Source organism: Eumetopias jubatus, unplaced genomic scaffold (assembly GCF_037043125.1).
Source record: "Eumetopias jubatus isolate StellerSeaLion01/CBP00866 unplaced genomic scaffold, mEumJub1_p1.0 scaffold_13, whole genome shotgun sequence".
Taxonomy (NCBI): Eukaryota; Metazoa; Chordata; class Mammalia; order Carnivora; family Otariidae; genus Eumetopias; species Eumetopias jubatus.
The window spans coordinates 40,459,176-40,477,902 of record NW_028274819.1 but is presented as its reverse complement, the minus strand read 5'-3'; the positions used below and the strand labels follow the sequence as shown (position 1 = coordinate 40,477,902).

The following is an 18,727-nucleotide window of genomic DNA, read 5'->3' as shown; positions in this document are numbered from 1 at the left end:
GTGCAATATTAGTTTTCAAGTGTACAGTTTTTTTTTTTTTTAAAGATTTTATTAATTTATTTAAGAGAGAAAGGCCAAGATCACTACCTGAGCCAGAGGCGGCCACTTAACTGACTGAGCCACCCAGGAGCCCCTACAACTTAGTGATGCAGTACTTACATATCACAAGTGCACTCCTTTAAGAAATATTTATGGGTTGGGGCGCCTGGGTGGCTCAGTCGTTAAGCGCCTGCCTTCGGCTCAGGTCATGATCCCAGGGTCCTGGGATGGAGCCTCGCATTGGGCTCCCTGCTCAGCGGGAAGCCTGCTTCTCTCTGTCCCTCTCCCACTCCCCCTGCTTGTGTTCCCTCTCTCACTGTGTCTCTCTCTGTCAAAAAATAAAATCTTTAAAAAAAAATAAAAAATAAAAAATATTTATGGGTTGAATAAATATTTTTTTTCTAAGAAAAGTGAAACTAAAATGAAAATTACAGAGGAGTTTAAGATGAAATCTAGGAAATGATGCTTTTCTTTGCAATACTGTGGCACTAAGTACATTTGATTCTTGGTCATTAAGGAGTTGTCAAAAATCATGGTTTGTGTGAATTTTCACAGTGTTGAGTAATAAATGCTGACTAGACATTCTTTCAAATCAGTAGTTTGAAATAGTTGGATGTATGTTCTGCAGAAGGGTTTTATAGAATAAGAGATTCAGAGGTAATAATATTGAGTTCTTTTATGGAGTTTCCAGTTAGGTATGAGAGTCAGGTCACCGAATGAGGCCTTGGCAGAAGTATAGGATTTGGGTTATCGGGGGAGGTTAGGTTAGGGACATGACTTAGGTAAGGAACAGCAGGGATAGAAATGAACTTGATCTTACGTGAAAAGTAATGAAGATGATTCGGTATGCCTTGAAGTTGGTAGAAAGGTGGAGAAAAAGTAAAAAAAAAAATTCGTCTGAGTCTAAAGTGGGAGACTGATTAATGTGTTACTCTGAATATTGTGCTGTGGTCAGATCTTTTCCTATACTACAAGGGGATTAGTCAAACTGTCCAAATAGGGGCAATTTGAATACTAAGTTTTCAAGTTGATCTTTTTTGAGAGATACTTAATAACCAAAATGTTTTGATCCTACTCTTCTTGGTAGCTACAGATGAGGATTGACCAGATGAATTTCATAGCTACATAAGGGACGAAATATTGTAGAATTATTTTCACAAATGGCCAAAGCAAATAGAGTGCTTTCTTATGTCTTTTATAATTAACATAGGCTGTAGAAATTTAGTAGTCTTTTACTAGCACAGGAGAAAACAGGTTAGTAAAACCAAAATAAAGAGTACAGAAATAAACCCAAATACATGAATTAAATAAACATGATAAACATGGTATTTCAGAATCCATGGGAAACAACAGATTATTCTACAAATGGTGTTGGGTGGACTGATTAGTAAAAAGAAAATCAGGTTCCTTATTCCAAAATAAATACTAAGTGGATCAAAGACTTAAGCAAATGATTAGTCCACAGAAGAATAAGCAGTAAGAGAATAATTAAAACCAAACACCACCAAATGAGAAGAAAAAGTATTTGCAAGACATATAATAAATTAGTCCTACTTATTTGGTGGAAGAAAGTAAAATACACCATTTTCACCCGCCAGACTATTAAAAACTAGAAGTTCAGTAATACTTAAGATGGTCAGAGTGTAGGAAAACAGGTACTCTGTAAGTGGTTGGTGAGAAAATGAGCTCAGCCAGTTGTAGAGTAGTCCTTTCTAGGAATGGAAGTTCATGGTGGGAAGGCTTCATATTTTATTTACCCTCTGCAGACTTGTACTTTTTCAATAATGTTCATTCCTTTTGTAAGAAAAACTTACCATAAAAAGTGTTGTGTTGATGATTACAGGCAAAGTTACAAGAGTCCATTGAATATGAAGACTTGGGAAAAAATAATTCCATAAAAACAATTGCACTAAACCTCAAGAAGTCAGATAGGTAAGTTTGGTCAGTATTAACTTGAGGCCCAACAGTTACATAACACAAATCACTGCAGAGTATGTTCTGCAAGGATAGCACTCGAGTTTTAAATCCCTTTGTTACCATAAGATACAGTATCTTTTTTCCTTGAAAATTTACTTTGCATTTCAGAAAAGGATGCTTAAATGATCAAAGACAAGATAAAAATGTGGTTCTCTGTGCTATTTTCTTATTGCCCATATAGGAATTAAGTTATTTTACTCAAATCTGTTTAAATATATTATTATTTTTTGCTCTGGGGACATGGAGACTGCTAAAATATTTGAAGGACAAATGTTTATTCTGTGTGGTTAGTAATTTCTTCCTTCTTTGCTAATCTTCAGGTATTATCACGGTCCAACTCCAATCCAGTCACTACAGTATGCAACAAGTCAGGACATTATTAATTCTTTTCAAAGTATTAGGCAGGAAATGGAAGCTTATACACCTAAATTAACTCAGGTAGGTGACTCGTACTGTTCGAAACCCAGAATTCCCGTAGTTCTTTCCTCAGTTTATGAGCACAACCAAATTGAACTATATAAGCTGTTTTAATTGGGTTTAAAGACACATTTCTGCAAGTAAATTGAAAAAAGAAATCAAGAGGTAGGGAAAAAAAGATACTTGGCATATTACAGAAGTATCTAAAGTTAAGATGATAATGAAAAATAGATGAATTTTGTGATTGCTAGTTTTTTTCCTACACGGTGTTACTGGGAAAATTTCCCAGATTTCCAAAAAACTTGGACATCACTGTCTAGATATTCTGCATGACCTCAGACTAGAATATATAAAATTGAGCTTATTGTCTAGTTTTTATTTTTCCTTGTTCTTATTCATACTTATTTTTTTTTTAAGATTTTATTTATTTATTTGTCAGAGAGAGAGCACAAGCAGGGAGAGCAGCAGGCAGAGGGAGAAGCAGGCTCCCCACTGAGCAGGGAGCCTGATGCGGGGCTCGATCCCAGGACCCTGGGATCATGACCTGAGCCAAAGGCAGACGTTTGGCTGACTGAGCCACCCAGGCATCTCTCTTATTCATACTTAAATTGATCAAGAAGTTCTGTCTGTTCTTCAGTATTTCTTGACTCCTTGGTTTAGGCAAACGTGATCAGTTTTCCACAATACCACTACAAGTTAGCTTTCTAAAAACATAAATTTAATCTTATCACCCTGCAGCTTAAAACTGTTTTAAAACAAAATTTTTACTGCCCCCTTTCATTGCAATAGTAATTGAATGCCTTTGTCTGGTGAGCCAGCGCCTTTACAGTCTGGCCCTAATCCACATCTCCAGTTTCAATCCCAGCCATATCTTCACCATTCCCTTCCACGCATAATCAGGAGTCTTCTCTCCAGCCTAAAACACTAAACTACCTAGAAAACAGAGAAAGCTCATGCTTTCTCTCTTCTTAGAATGCTCTTAGCCTGTTTCTGCCCCTGAGGACCTAATAATTATCCAAAACTCAGTCAAATTTCATTGTCTCTGTAAAGCAATCCTCAGCATGCCCAGTAACAAGTTTGGGGCGGGAGGCGTGTCTGTTTTTGTAAACCCTGAGGCAGAGTTCATACATGTCTTGTAGTGCTTGTCACATATTTGTAACTTATTTTTTACTTTTTGTTTTGAAGTAATCTCAGATTTATAGAAAGTTGGAAAAAAAAGTTTTCTGGCCCATTTTGAGAGTAGAAATTCTGAGGTATTTCAGTTTGTATTTCCTAAAACAGATACTCTCATAAATAACACAATATAATTACAGAAATGATAAGTTAACATTGATAGCATTATTATTCAACCTTTAGATCTTAAAAAATTTTACCAGTTGTACCACCGGTGTCCCTTAACAGCAAATTAAACTCTTTTTGGTCCAGCATCCAAGTCAGGTTCATAAGTTGCATTTAGTTCTCATGTCTGTTTAGTTTCCTTTCAGATGGGATCATTTTTCAACCTTTCTTTGTTTTTCATGATCTTGGTATTTGAGTAAAAGCCAGTTTTTTGTAAAATGCCCTCAATTTGAGTTTCTCTAATGTTTCCTCATGATTAGATTCACGTTATGCGTTTTTGGCAGGAATACCACAGTGAGGTGTCCCTCAGTGTATCATATCAGGAGGCACATATTTATTTTTCCTAACTTCTGATCACTTGGGTAAGGTAGTATCTACCTAGTTTCTCCACCAAAAAGTTACTGTTTTTCCCTTTGTAATGAGTTATCTTGAGAGATACTTTAAGACTCTGTAAATATTCGGGCACCTGGGTGGCTCGGTCATGGGGCGTCTGCCTTTGGCTCGGGTCATGATTCCAAGGTCCTGGGATCGAGCCCCACATTGGGTTCCCCGCTCAGGGGGAAGCCTGCTTCTCCCTCTCCCACTCCCCCTGCTTGTGTTCCCTCTCTTGCTGTGTTTCTCTCTGTCAAACAAATAAAATCTTAAAAAAAAAAAGACTATGTTAATATTTCTTATCAAACTTTTTTCCATTAGTTTTTCTAGAATCCAGTGGTGATTCTTACCAAAAACAGTTACTACTGTAGTGGTGGTTAAATGGTTATCTATTTATTTTTTTCAGGAGGGCGAGCGAGTGCACAAGCAGTGGGAGGGGCAGAGGGAGAGAATCTTAAGCAGGCTCCACACGGAGCACAGAGCCTGACACAGGGCTTGATCTCATGACCCAGAGAGCATGACCTGAGCTGAAGTCAAGAGTCGGATGCCCAACCGACTGAGCCACCCAGGTGCCCCAAGTGGTGATTTTCTAATTCCATCATCCCTCCTACATTTGTCATTTGACACTTTGCTAAGACGAAGAGCTTCCCTTTCCTTCTTACGTATTTATTTATATCAGAATGGATTCATGGGTTCTTACATTATTCTGTGGGTTATGAACTGTTGCTGTTTTTTTGTTAAACCAAGGTATGATTTACATACCGTAAAATGTACCTTTTTTTAGTCTGCAAATTTTAATAAACATACACAGTTGTGTAACCACTAACATAATCAAGTAAAAAAGCAGTTTTGTCACCCCCAGAAATGTACCCATGCGTCTTTGCAATTAGACCCTTCCCAGGCCCCACAGGCTGGCTTCTGTATCTTTCTGACAATGGCTTCATCAATTTTTGAGTACCTTACTTTATGGAACAGTGAGATAGATGTTCTGGGTTCATCTTATGCTTTCCCTGCCCCAGCCACAGAATCTTCTTTAGTGCTGGGTAGATTTAGAAACCAAGATCTGGGGGTGCCTGGGTGGCTCAGTTGGTTAAGCATCCCCCTCTTGATTTTGGTTGGTGTCATGGTGTCAGAGTTGTGAGATCGAGCCCCGCATCAGGCTCTACACTCAGCACAGAGTCTGCCTCAGATTCTCTCTCTCTGTGTAGAATGAATAAATCCTTAAAAAAAAAAAAAGAAAGAAACCAAGACCTGGGTGCAGTGTACTCATTTCTTTTGGGGTATCATTTGCTGCTGGTGTTATTGTCCCTTCCACAGGCAGAGCTGAGAAATACACATATGTATATATATGCGCACAGAATAAATTTGGGATTATTTGACTACTATTTCCTTCTGGAATATAATTGTCCAACATCTGCCCCTTGGGCCCAAGTAGACCATCCTTACTTTTTTAAGCTGTGTTCAATCTTAGATATTTAAATTCTTCCCCACTCCTACTCTGCATCCCAAAAATGATTTCATATCTGAGACGCATGAATTAAGACAGGAAGGCTCAAGAAGTTATCTGTCCTTGGGTGTGTATACCTGAGTGCAACCCGTGGCTAGTCAGCAAACTCAGCAATCATTGAAGCTTCTGGTTCTGACACATCATAACATTTCTGACAAAGGGAAATAGGAATAGCATGAGTTCTCATGTTCCCTTGACTCATGGTTGTCATGTCCTGTACTCTTACACCAAGTTGAAAATTTGTTTTCGGGTGCCTGGGTGGCTCAATTGGTTAAGTGACTGCCTTCGGCTCAGGTCATGATCCTGGAGTCCCAGGATCGAGTCCTGCATCGGGCTCCCTGCTTAGCGGAGAGTCTGCTTCTCCCTCTGACCCAACCCCTTCTCATGCTCTCTCTCTCTCTTTCAAATAAATAAAATCTTTAAAAAAAAAAAAAAATTTGTTTTCATCCAGTTCATATACGCATGGATTTCTGCTTATAAAAACATCATTGAAAAGCCATAGACATACTAACCCTGCACTTGAGCTATTCACCAAATGATTTGTTCCTCTATAACCACAGTGCCTGGCACTTGTTAGGCAGTCACTGAATAGATAGGTCAATTATTTTCCTAACTGTTGATACTGATCTAGTGGGGAGTATTTTTTTCCCCTTTTGGCTAAGTATATTCACTTCCTTGGAAAAATGACAAATGATCTATTTCTGCTCTGTTGGGGTGGGTTTTTTTTTTTTTTTTTTGCTAACTGCCAGGAAGTGTACATGTTGTTAACATGTTGTTTTACTTGTTTTCTTAAACTCAGTTTTACCTTCAGTGGTAGGAGTTCACAAATTGAGTTGGTGCTTAAGAAAGGGCTTTACTAGGCAAAAGTGTGAGTTTTGAGATCTAGAGACTTGCCTAGTATTGCTGAAAGACTGGTAGGTATTCTGTTTCTGTGCGCACTGAAATCATTCACTCTGGCTGCTACAAATTATGTATTGTGATACAGGAATAAAGCTGTACGCTGTAAAACTGAAATATGAAGTAAGAAAGATGGCAGGAAGAGGAAAACCACTTTGTGTGTCTTCATTTTCCAGGTTCTCTCAAGTAGTGCTGCCAGTAGTACGATCACAACACTGTCACCCGGAGGAGCACTTATGCAGGGGGCCGCTCAGCAAGCCATAAACCGTATGTGCGAGGCCACTTTCTCACTTACATAAGCTCTAAAGAGCTAGTTGGGAGGAATGCTAAAGTAATTAGGTTGGGGTTTTTTTGGAGCATTTCTGGAACTTCTGTTTTTATGCACATAGATCCTGAGATCTATTTAGACAAGAGCTTAGGTTTCATAATGATCTTAATATTACAAACAGTGGTACGTCATTAGTCTCCCTATACCATACTAAAATACTTTGTCGTTTTTTACTTTCTTTTTTACTTTCCGATCTCTTAGAATAAAGGGAAACTTGAAAATTGTTCCAGAATCCCAGGGAATTTAAATTTAAATTAAGATCTGTTAGTCACAAAATCATTAACTTATCTCAGGATAGCACATCCTGGTTTGGCATTGGCAAAGTGCACATGTTCAGGTTTATTCTGTGAGTGGTTGTTCTTTCAGAGATTGTACATACGTGAAAATAACTTTTATCCAATTCTTTCTTCTGCAGAGATGGTGCCAAATGATATTCAGTCTGAATTGAAACATCTTTATGTGGCTGTTGGGGAACTTCTACGGCACTTCTGGTCCTGCTTTCCCGTTAATACGCCATTCCTAGAAGAAAAGGTCAGAATTGATTTCCAAACACAGCCAGCTCTGTGGTAGTGTGACTTTGAACTGTTATTTTGAAATTAAAAAATTGTATTGAGTGTTTACCATGTGCTAAACACTCGGATAGCTACTTGCATACGTTAATTTAAGCCTCCAGCATCTTTTTTTTTCTAAGATTTTTTATTTTTTATTTATTTGAGAGAGCGAGAGCATGAGAGCGGGGAGGGTCAGAGGGAGAAGCAGACTCCTTGCCGAGCAGGGCGCCCGATATGGGACTTGATCCCGGGACTCCAGGATCATGACCTGAGCCAAATGCAGTCGCTTAACTGACTGAGCCACCCAGGCGCCCAAGCCTACAGCATCTTAATGGAGTAGATATTGAAACTCATTTTATAGATGAAGAAACTTGATATCCAGACCAGTTCTATAACTTAATGATTGTACATCTTAAAACTTTTGTCTAGGTGTAAGCCACTTGGAGCAATTAAAAACAGAGACCCAGAAAAATTACATCAGTAAAATTATTTACTTGGTATATTTTTTAGAGGTAATGAAATTCAAACTGAGATTGATAACAAATCTAGCACTAGCTGTTTAACACTAAAACCTTTTTAACCAATTAAAGGAGTGTTGATAAATGGGAAAATATAGTATTGATAGTAATAGTTTAACTATATAGATTGCTCTTTTAAACCACAAGAGAAAAGGTTAAATACCCCATTAAAAATAATAGACTTTTAGCAGGCACCTCACTAAAGAATGAAGCTGGCTCAGTAAAGCTAAGGAAATTTTCATACTCACTAGTATTCAAATAAATTATTTTTAAAGCTACAGTGAAAGAGCATTTTTTAAATCTATGGTTTTTAAAAGAACAGAAAATTTAAAATTATCGGTGATGACCGGGTTGCTAAGAGTCCTCTCTTCCATTACTCATACTTCCTTTTTAAAAAATGCTTTGACCCAGAAATTCAATGTTTAGGAATTTAACCTAGATGTTCCTCTACCACTGTCTCTGAAAGAAAATGTGGAAGTGGCCTACCAGAAGAGGTTTAATTAAGAAGCATTTGCGGAGCACCTGGGTGGCTCAGTCATTAAGCGTCTGCCTTCGGCTCAGGTCATGGTCACAGGGTCCCCTGCTCAGAGGGAAGCCTGCTTCTCCCTCTCCCACTCCCCCTGCTTGTGTTCCTGCTCTCGCTATCTCTCTGTCAAATAAATAAATAAAAATCTTTAAAAAAAAAAAATTTGCTGTGCATACATTGAAATACAGTGCATACATTGAAATACAGTGCATCCACTTTTAAATGATGATTTAGGCGAGTATTTAATGACTGAAAGATGTTCACGGTAAGTGAAATTTTAAAACCATATAATAAATGCATTTATATACATACACAAAAAATATTGAGAAGGATATGAATTATGAACCAAAGTGCTCATGAATCACTGAGTGGTGGTAGATCTTGCTTCTCTGCCTGAAACCAATTAATCTAGTAAAAAAAAAAAAAATAACCTTCCTATGTGTGTTTTTCTCTTGCTCCCTGTAGGTTCTTTGGAATGTCTCTGTAATTTATTATTTCTGTCATTTTTTGTAGGTAGTAAAAATGAAAAGTAATTTGGAACGATTTCAAGTTACGAAGCTCTGCCCATTCCAAGAAAAAATCCGGAGACAGTATTTAAGCACAAATGTAAGGCAACAATGTGATTTTGGCCTGATTTTCTTTCTCTGTGTTGAAAAGGATGAAATTAACTTTGTTTCCATATGAATGAGTAGATGACATTTGGGGGTTTTATTTTTTTTTCTGTTGCTCAGAGTATGATTTTTTTTTTTTTAGGTCTTTTGTTTGGGTTTTGTTTTTTTTTGTTTTGTTTTTTTTTTTTTGATAATCTGTGCACCGAGTGTGGAGTTCCTACACATGACCCGAGATCAAGAGTGGCATGCTCTTCCAACTAAGCCAGCCAGGTGCCCCTCAAGAGTACTATTTTTTAAATGCAAAATGTATCATACATTCAGAAGAGTGTATAAAATACCTAACACTTTTTAAAACAATAAAACAAGTACTTACCCACAAACCATCATAAAAAGTGGAACAAAACCAGGACCCATAAGTATTCCCTGTCAAGTTGTCTACCCCTCCTTCACACTCTTCAAGGCCACAACTAACCCCAGCATTTATAATAATTTATTTGTTTACTTAAAACACTGTCTCCATGGTGGGGCTTGAACTCAGCCCCACATCGAGTTGCATGCTCTACCAGCTGAGCCAGCCAGGTGCCCCAATCATCTCCACACTTTATTTTATAGATTTAGAACCTATGTGTATGTTCCTAAAGAATTACTATTTTGGAAAACCTGAGGAGCAAGCACAAACCTAACCCTGCAAAGAAAGGCAGAATTGCTACTCTGTAACAGTAAACCTTATAGTTGCTTCCTAATGGTCTGCCTTCAGCTTCCCTGATGGCTTACAGCAGGGCAGGGCTGTGGGTGAGGTAGTGAGTGGAAAGTGTCACTTTGTGCCCAGGACTTTTAACATTGTTTTTAATGCAAGGTTAGAGCAACAACTTGAGATTTGAGATCATTTTTCATATCTGTTATGCAGCCCTCTCTGAGATGACAGGGAAGGAAGAGTATACACAAATTTAGGATTTAGTACTTCAATAAGTAGGTTACTCAAAAGGGGGAGTTCTCCAATTGAAAGCTGAAAGTTCTTCATCAGTAAGGTTTTTGGTGTTTATTCCCTAAATGTGCTAAGTGGTTTTTCTCAAAATATAACAGTAGTACTTAACAATCAGGAAAGAAGCTTGAAGTACCTTCCTACATGAGAGCAAGGACAACACATGGGTTTCAGTTCATGTGCCTTCTTGATTGCAACTGCCTGGAGCACTGTGGTAAAAAGGATTCTGGGGCCACGTGCTTCCTCCACTGAAGTCTTGAACCATTCAAAATTAACCATGATGGTTGGAATCAGCTTCTTCCAAATTCCTATTAATGTTGATATTTTGACCTCTTCCCATGAATCACGAATATTCTTAATGGCACCTAGAATGGTGAATCCTTTCCAGAAGGTTTTCATTTTACTTTGCCTAGATTCCTCAGAGGAATCCTTATCTATGGCATCTGTAGCCTTAGGAGAATTGTATTTCTTAAATAATAAGACTTAGAAGTCAAAATTACTCCTTAACTCATGGGCTACAGAATGAATGTTGGGTTAGCAGGCATGAAAACAACATTCATCTTGTACGTCCCCATCAGAGCTCTTCGGTGAACAGGTGCATTGTCAGTGAGCAGTAATATTTTGAAAGGAATCTTTCTGAGTAGGTCTCAATAGTGGGCTTAATATTCACTAAACCATGTTATAAACAGATGTGCTATCTCATCCAGGCTTTGTTCCATTTATAGAGCACAGGCCAAAGAGACTTAGCATAATTCTTAACAGCCTTAGGATAATTGAATGGTAAGTGAGCATTGGCTAAAACTTAGTCACCAACTGCATTAACTCATAATAAGGGAATCAGCCTGTCCTTTGAAGTTTTGAAGCCTAGCATTGACTTCTCTCTAGCTATGAAAGTCCTAGATGGCATCTTCCAATAGAAGGCTGTTTTGTCTATATTGAAAAGCTGTTGGTTAGTGTAGCTACTGCCTTCATTAATTAACTTAGCTAGATCTTCTGGATAACTCGCCACCTTATACATCAGCACTTGCTGCTTCACCTTGTACTTTTCTATTATGGAGACTGCTTCTTTTCTTAAACCTCATGATTCAACTTCTGCTGGCTTCGGACTTTTCTTCTGCAGCTTCTTCACTTCTCTCAACCTTCATAGAACTGAAGAGAGTTAGGGCCTTCCTCTACATTAGTCTTTGGCTAAAGGGAATGTTGTGGCTGATGTGAGCTTCTATCCAGACCACTAAAACTTCCTGTCAGTAATAAGGCTGTTTTGCTTTCTTACCATTCATTATATGTTCACTGGAATAACAGTTTTTTTCAAGAACTTTTCCTTTGCATTCACAACTTGGCTAACTGGCACAGGGAAGCTTAGCTTTCAGCCTGTCTCAGCTTTCAACACACCTTCCTCACTAAGCTTAATCATGTCTAGCTTTTGATTTAAAGTGCGAGTTGTGTGACTCTTCCTTTCACTTGAACACTTAAAGACCATTGTAGGGTTATTAATTGGCCTAGTTTCAGTATTGTGTGTCAGCGAATGGGGAGTCCTCAGGAGAGGGAGAGATGGGGGAACAGCCAGTCAGTGGAGCAGTCAGAACACACAGTTATTGATTAAATTCACCATCTTACAGGCATGGTTTGTGGTGCCCCAGAACAATTGCAGAAACATCAAAGTCACACTGGTTACAGGTGACCATAACAATACAATAATGAAAAAGTTTAAAATGTTGCAGGAATTACCAAAATGTGACACAGAATGAGCAAATGCTGCTGAGAAAATGGCACTGATAGACTTGATCAGTGCAGTGTTGTCACAAACCTTCAGTTTGTAAAAAAAAAAAAAAAAAATACACTGAAAAGCACTATAAAATGTTGCATAATAAAACAAGATATGCCTGTACAACCTCACACGAGGATATGGCATTCATTTCTTCTAATTGGCACTATGGAACCACTGTGCCCATCAAGCAAAATAAATGAATTTTATATACTTTGCAGACAGAACTAAATAACATAATACCCCATCCCCCGATAATGATTACAGATGGGGTAAATGAGAGTGTTTTATTTTGTTTTTTTAATTCTATCTCAGGTTGGATCTAATTCATTGACATGCTAAAAGGATTTAGGACTTCCTGCCAGAACTGACTTGCAGACTTTACAAGACTGTACTTCAACCACATAAACACTGTCCAGCTCCAAAGAAACATATTTTGAAGACATTCTCCTTTAGGAGTCATTAGCAACTTAGATCAGTGTGTTCCTGTTGACTGCTAGTTATATCCATGACAAGGGTAAATCCTTTGCTACTCAAGATATGTAGTCCTTACCTAAGGTATGACAGTACTTATGTGAAGCATTAACACCATTTAGATTTTCTTTAATCTACTGAGTTAAATTTGAAATTCCGTAACATTGGAGCTGGAAAACACCATTAAAAACTTAGGAAACTGCTAAATAAAATCTTTTAAAAAAAAAGGGCGGGAGGGGGCGCCTGGATGGCTCAGTTGTTAAGCATCTGCCTTCAGCTCAGGTCATGGTCCCAGGGTCCTGGGATCGAGCCCCACATCGGGCTCCCTGCTCCGCGGGAAGCCTGCTTCTCCCTTTCCCACTCCCCCTGCTTGTGTTCCATCTCTTGCTGTGTCTCTCTGTCAAATAAATAAATTTAAAAAGTAATAAAATAAAAACTTAGGAAAGTGCTTCACAAGATTGGCTATGCAGCAGAATTAGCTACAGGAGCTTTTGAACATCAGAGATTCCAGATCTCATCCCAGACCTGCTACATCAGAATTTTCAGGAGAGTAAGGCATTTTTTCACAAGTTCTATAAAATGTTGATGCCACCATCCTGGCCTTAGTTGACAGACTAATGTTTAAATCTAGAAATCATCAGTTTAGTACACCTCCTTCGTTTGACAGAAGAAACTGAGGCCTAGAGCCCAGTTTCAACTTCCGTGTTGTCCTATTACTGGTTAATGACAGGGAAGACACTACAGCCCAGACAGAGCAGGCAAATTTCCAGCCTCTATCCCCCCATCTCTTACCTTTTACACAAATTGTGTCTGAAAATACTTGCACAGAGGGCTTACAGGTTGCCTCACTGGGGTAATACAACTGAGCTTGGAAACTGCACTCTGAAGTATGTGCCAGATCTGGATCAGAAGCATTAGCTTCCCCAGCCTTTGCCCAGTTACTGCATAAGTGTCTGGCTCTGTTTTTCAGTTGGTAAGTCACATAGAAGAGATGCTGCAGACGGCCTACAACAAGCTCCACAAGTGGCAGTCGCGGCGACTGATGAAGAAAACGTGAAGTATCTATGGCTCTCGCAGGCTTTGTGAAATTAGGAGAACTGTGACCTGCAGTGACTCTGGAAACCTGGCCTGAGACATGCCAATGATCACCCAGAAGTGACAAACATCTGCCCCATGCCAACTCTCGGAGCTGATGCTGTTGTACTTGCACATTGTGAACTGAAAGGAAAGGAACTGTGACTAAACTCAAAGCTGGGGAGGTAAATTAAGGCAGAACCAAAATGAGCTAAGTTGCAGATATATATATGTATACGTATATATACACATATATACATATACACATATATATTTTAAAGAGACACTGTTTACTGCAGTTACTCAGGAACTGCTTTTGATTCACATTAAGCTGCTTTCAGAAATTAAAAAAAAAACTTTTTAAAAGGGTGCATTGATAAAATCTGAGCTGTTTTTTTTTCTTTATAAATTTTTTTCCTAAGTGTATGGCACAGGGTACACCTTAAGTATTTCTCCTCCATCCTCCACTTGGATCCTCAAGCTGTACTGAATTCTAGTTGTACCTTACATCAGCAAGTTAAGAGAGTACTTTAAAGTAAAGCAGAAGGAGACTGTTGCTCAACCATCAGGAAACAGTTATAGTCAGAAGACATCATTGGTCCTGTGTTTCCTACGGAAATAAGAAACAATAAATGTTGCACTGAATGTTTGTGGTTTGGAGTCCCTAAATGATTAAGAGGGAACATATTTGCAGAAAGTTGCGTGGGGTTTTTTTATGCAGAATTTTGTCAGAAGACAATGGCGCTGCATGTTTTTCTTTGAGTGCAAATGTACATTGCTAAGTTTTTTTTTAAGATGGCATGTGCTTTGACAAGAGGAAATTGCATTTTTAAGAGTTTAAAAAATCTTACGAGTGAAAAATACAAGAAATCTTACTTATTTTCACCTCTTTAGAAAAAAATAAAAGATGTTTCTCATATCTCCTTTTCTCCAGTATCTGACTATTACTGTCCTTGGCGAGTCAATAATCATTGCATAGTGACTGAAAAGACTAAATAGAAAAACAAAAAAAAGATACCTTCTTGTTTCTGGAATTATGCCATATTTTGGTCCTAACAGGATCAAATTCACTGTTTATCTAAAACTTTATAGATGTCTTACGTTACAAATTACAGAAAAAAGTAAAACTTTTTATATATACTCTTAACTGTTAAGACATCTTGTGGTTTCTCATGTGTTATATTTACTTGGGTGGGCCACTCATTCTTTTTTAAAGCCATTGTACAAGCTGGTTGTCTTTCCTTTTTATCTTAAAATTTTTTTATTGAAGTACAGTTGACGTACAATGTTATCTGCGTTTCAGGTGTACAACATAGTGATTCGACAGCTCTGCATGTTATGCCATGCTCATCACAAGTGTAGCTGCCACCTGTCACCATCTGTACCATTGACTATATTGCATATGCTGTACCTTCCATCCTTGTGACTGATTGATTGCATAACTGAAAACGCTGATCATCTTTCATATAACGGCTACAACAAGCCAAAACTTTGAACTTTTACCAGTTCAAAGTTCAACAGGACTTTGAACTGGTAAAAAGAAAAGGGGCTTCCCATTTCTCCTTCAGATCAGTAGAGTAATAGTGTAACCTCTTACACCTTACTGTTGTACAAAGTGCCTTTCAAGTGTCTTACCACCACAGCTACTCCAAGCAGTAGCAATGGAGTAGGTAGAAGAGTATATCTGTTGGGAAAGGCAGGTGTAAATAAGTGCTCTGTTAAAAATTAAGTGATCAATGTCATGGATACTGAAGAAAGAAACCATTTTGGGGAACTGGGTAGGCTTTACTAAAGAGGTAATATTTTAGCTAAGCCTTGAAGGTTGAAGAGGGAGAAGCCTGATGAAGGTGTGAGGGCTTGGAAAAAGACCCCAGTGTGTTAGATTGGAGAGTTGGGAATGACAAGTAAGTGAGAAAATCAGTGTAATTCAGGTTGAGAATGGCTTTGTATGCCAAGGTAAGAAATTCAGACCTTACCCTTTAGGCATGGGTTATGTCAGAGAAAATTTTGAGGAAGTTGTTTTATGAGGGTTGGTTGGTTGGTTGTTTTTGATAAAAAGTCTGGCAATTAGGAAGGCCAAACCCATAAAAGGCTTTTGGAATAATCCAGGTAGGTTAATAATAAACTAGGTCCAAATTAAAGTGGAGTTCTGGTAAATAGGAGGGGATGAGTAAAGACATTCTTAAGGTATGTGACCAAGCCTCACGGGAAATGAAGGATTTAAGAAGGTGAATTCACCTGAAATAGCTCTCAATTTCATGTCTAGCTTGTATTTAAAGTATTTGATCCTTGGAGTCTTTTTAAAGTGAACTTTGGCTGCCGTTTAGGCCTGTTACTTTCCTACCTTCCCATTGTGGAAAACGATAGCCCCTTTCCGGCTCTATCTAACTTCATTCATTCTCACAATAACCAGTGAAGTGGGTAGGTTCAACAGATTGTTTTACTGTCTTTAAATTAGAAATGGTTTAGATGTTAAGTGATTTACCCAGATTCACATAGCCAGTAAGTGGCAGAGCTGGGATTTACCCCAAACTGCTAAGCTTTGCAGTCCCTTAGGGTAAGATCCTTGTGAAGTTGGAAGCTTTTATTCCCCAACTCACACCTCCATTGGCTAGTTTTTCTCTCTTTTTTTTTAAGATTTTATTTGTTTATATGAGAGATTGAGATAGAGAGAACAAACACAAGTAGGCAGAGGGAGAGGGAGAAGCAGACTCCCTGCTGAGCAGGGAGCCTGATGTGATTGATCCCAGAATCATGACCTGAGTGGAAGGCAGATGCTTACCTGACAGCTACCCAGGTGCCCCAGCTAGTTTTTCTTTTGACTGCCCTTTTATTCCTATCTGATTCTATTCTGTTTTGCTTTTATATCAAATCACAGTATAGAGTTAGTCTGCCTAATGGGTCCCATTAGCCCAGAGGACTGCAGAACGTAATAACAAAAGCACATCCTCGGGGCACCTGGGTGGTTCAGTCATTAAGCCTCTGCCTTTGGCTCGGGTCATGAGCCCCGGGTCCTGGGATCAAACCCTGAAGCGGGCTCCCTGCTCAGGTGGGAAGCCTGCTTCTCCCTCTCCCACTCCCCCTGCTTGTGTTCCCTCCCTCGCTGTGTCTCTCTCTGCCAAGTAAAATCTGAAAAGAAAAAGAAAAACACGCATCCTGCCTTAGGAGAATGAGTTTCTCCTGGAAAGAAGCAGAAAGTAGTGCTAGTCTGCTTTGGACTTAAACACTACAAAATGAACAGCTACGTTGTGATGCCCACTTCAGTCTGGAGAACTAAAGAATGCTTTTACATCTGTACTCGTGATAGAAAGGTATAGCCTACTCCTCTGGGGTTGGGGGTGGGAGTTTAATCCAGAAAGTGATTTCCAGTCAGTATATATACCATCTGGAGCCAGCAATGGCCCTGGGATGGAAAGCTGCCTGTTTTAAACTTAGATATGCTGTTTCCAGTGTCAAGACTTGCACGGGATTCCTCAGTGTGTTACCTCTGCCCTTTCCCAGTTTAGCTTCTTGAAGACTCAGCTGTTCTCCCAGTTCCTGAGGCCAAGGGAATCTTAGTTATTTTTAGCTCTTAAACTGTCCAGAGTTGGGGCATTGCCTAGAACCTGGCTCTGGGGTAGTCAGCCTCAGTTTGCAGTCTGTGTTCTTGCTTGGGGATATTAAGTCACTGAAAAGACTTTAGAATTCCAGCTTTGAAACCAAAGGATCCTGTTTCCATCGACTTTCATAGAGTTCCTAATACACGCGACAAACGTGGAATTGCACATGTTGAGGTGGAGCCTCAGATCCAGCTCCTCACTGCCCCCCCCCCAATAATACATTAAGAGTACAACGTGAGAAACACTCTCTCTGGCCACCTAGCAACTTGCTCTGTTTATTGGGATGACTGATACTAGGAATAGACTGAAGTCGAAGATAAATCCTGGCTTAAATTTAAATTTCACTTTTCTGTAGTCACAGAAGTAAACAAATAGCACAATAGTACTTAAACCCAACCTATAAGCAATTACATTAAATGTAAACAGCACTTTAAAAGACAAAGATTTTGGCTGCTGTCTTGGGTCCCCACGTGCGTGCACCTAATCTCAGCTGGTCTGCCCGAGAACCCCTGAGCGCCAACCCTATTCCCCTGCACGGTCCCATTTCCGCTCCAACAAGATGAAAGAAACTATCATGAGCCAGGAGAAACTTGCCGAACTGCAAGGACAAGTGTGCACCAGTGGTAAAGGAACTGCTCACCGAAAGAAGGTTCATAGAACGGCTACAGCAGATGATAAAAAACTTCAGTTCTCTTTAAAGAAGTTAGGGGTAAGCAAAATCTGTGGTATTGAAGAAGTGAATATGTTCACAAACCAAGGACCAGTGATCCACTTTAACAACACGGAAGTTCAGGCATCGCTGGCCGTGAACGCTTTCACCATTCAGGCCACGCTGAGACAAAGCAGCTGACAGAAATGTTACCCAGTATCCTAAACCAACTCGGTGCAGGCGGTCTGACTAGTTTAAGGAGACTGGCTGAAGCTCTGCCCAAACAATCTGTGGATGGAAAAGCGCCACTTGCTACCAGAGAGGGTGATGATGAAGTTCTAGATCTTGTGGAGAATTTTGATGAAGCTTCCAAGAATGAAGCAAACTGAATTGAGTCAACTTCTGAAGAAGATAAAACTTGAAGAAGTTACTGGAAGCTGCTATTTTGTATTATGACTGCTTTTTAAAATTTTGTTCATGGGGCGCCTGGGTGGCTCAGTTGGTTAAGCGACTGCCTTCAGCTCAGGTCATGATCTCAGGGTCCTGGGATCGAGCCCCGCATCGGGCTCCCTGCTCCGCGGGAAGCCTGCTTCTCCCTCTGACCCTCCCCCTGCTTGTGTTCCCTCTCTCGCTGTCTCTCTCTCTGTGTCAATTAAATAAATAAAATCTTTAATAAATAAATAAATAAATAAATAAATAAATAAATAAATAAATAAATAAATAAAATAAAATTTTGTTCATGGATCCAATAAAATCTAGATCTCTATTATTTTTAAGCCCAAGCCCCTTGGACACTGCAGCTCTTTTCAGTTTTTGCTTATACACAATTCATTCTTTGCAGCTAATTAAGCTGAAGAAACCTGGGAATAAAGTTTGAAACAAGGTTAATAAAGTTCTTTGCCTAGGGAAAAATAATAATAATAAAAATTTTTAAAAAAGACAAAGATTTTGTCAGATTGGATTAAAAAACAAGATTCAGCTATACACTAGTTATAATTACCAAAATGTCTGCATTTAACCTCACTGGACTTACCCTCTTATCAAGTGTCAAATTCAGGTTCACTAGGTGTTAGAGTTCAAAGTCCTTTATTACTCAGATTTAT

General features: G+C 39.0%; 1 protein-coding gene across 1 annotated transcript in view; it reads left to right on the top strand.

The window, feature by feature from the left end:
- Positions 1–14,372, top strand: part of GTF2H1 (general transcription factor IIH subunit 1) — a 37,582-nt gene extending 23,210 nt beyond the window's left edge. Inside the window, exons 10-15 of the mRNA XM_028117685.2 lie at positions 1,883–1,971; positions 2,337–2,454; positions 6,724–6,814; positions 7,291–7,406; positions 8,984–9,076; positions 13,273–14,372. Of these exons, the coding sequence (XP_027973486.1) occupies positions 1,883–1,971; positions 2,337–2,454; positions 6,724–6,814; positions 7,291–7,406; positions 8,984–9,076; positions 13,273–13,359 (594 nt within the window). The 3' untranslated portion in view covers positions 13,360–14,372. The remainder of the gene's footprint in view (positions 1–1,882; positions 1,972–2,336; positions 2,455–6,723; positions 6,815–7,290; positions 7,407–8,983; positions 9,077–13,272) is intronic.
- Positions 14,373–18,727: the final 4,355 nt, after the last annotated feature.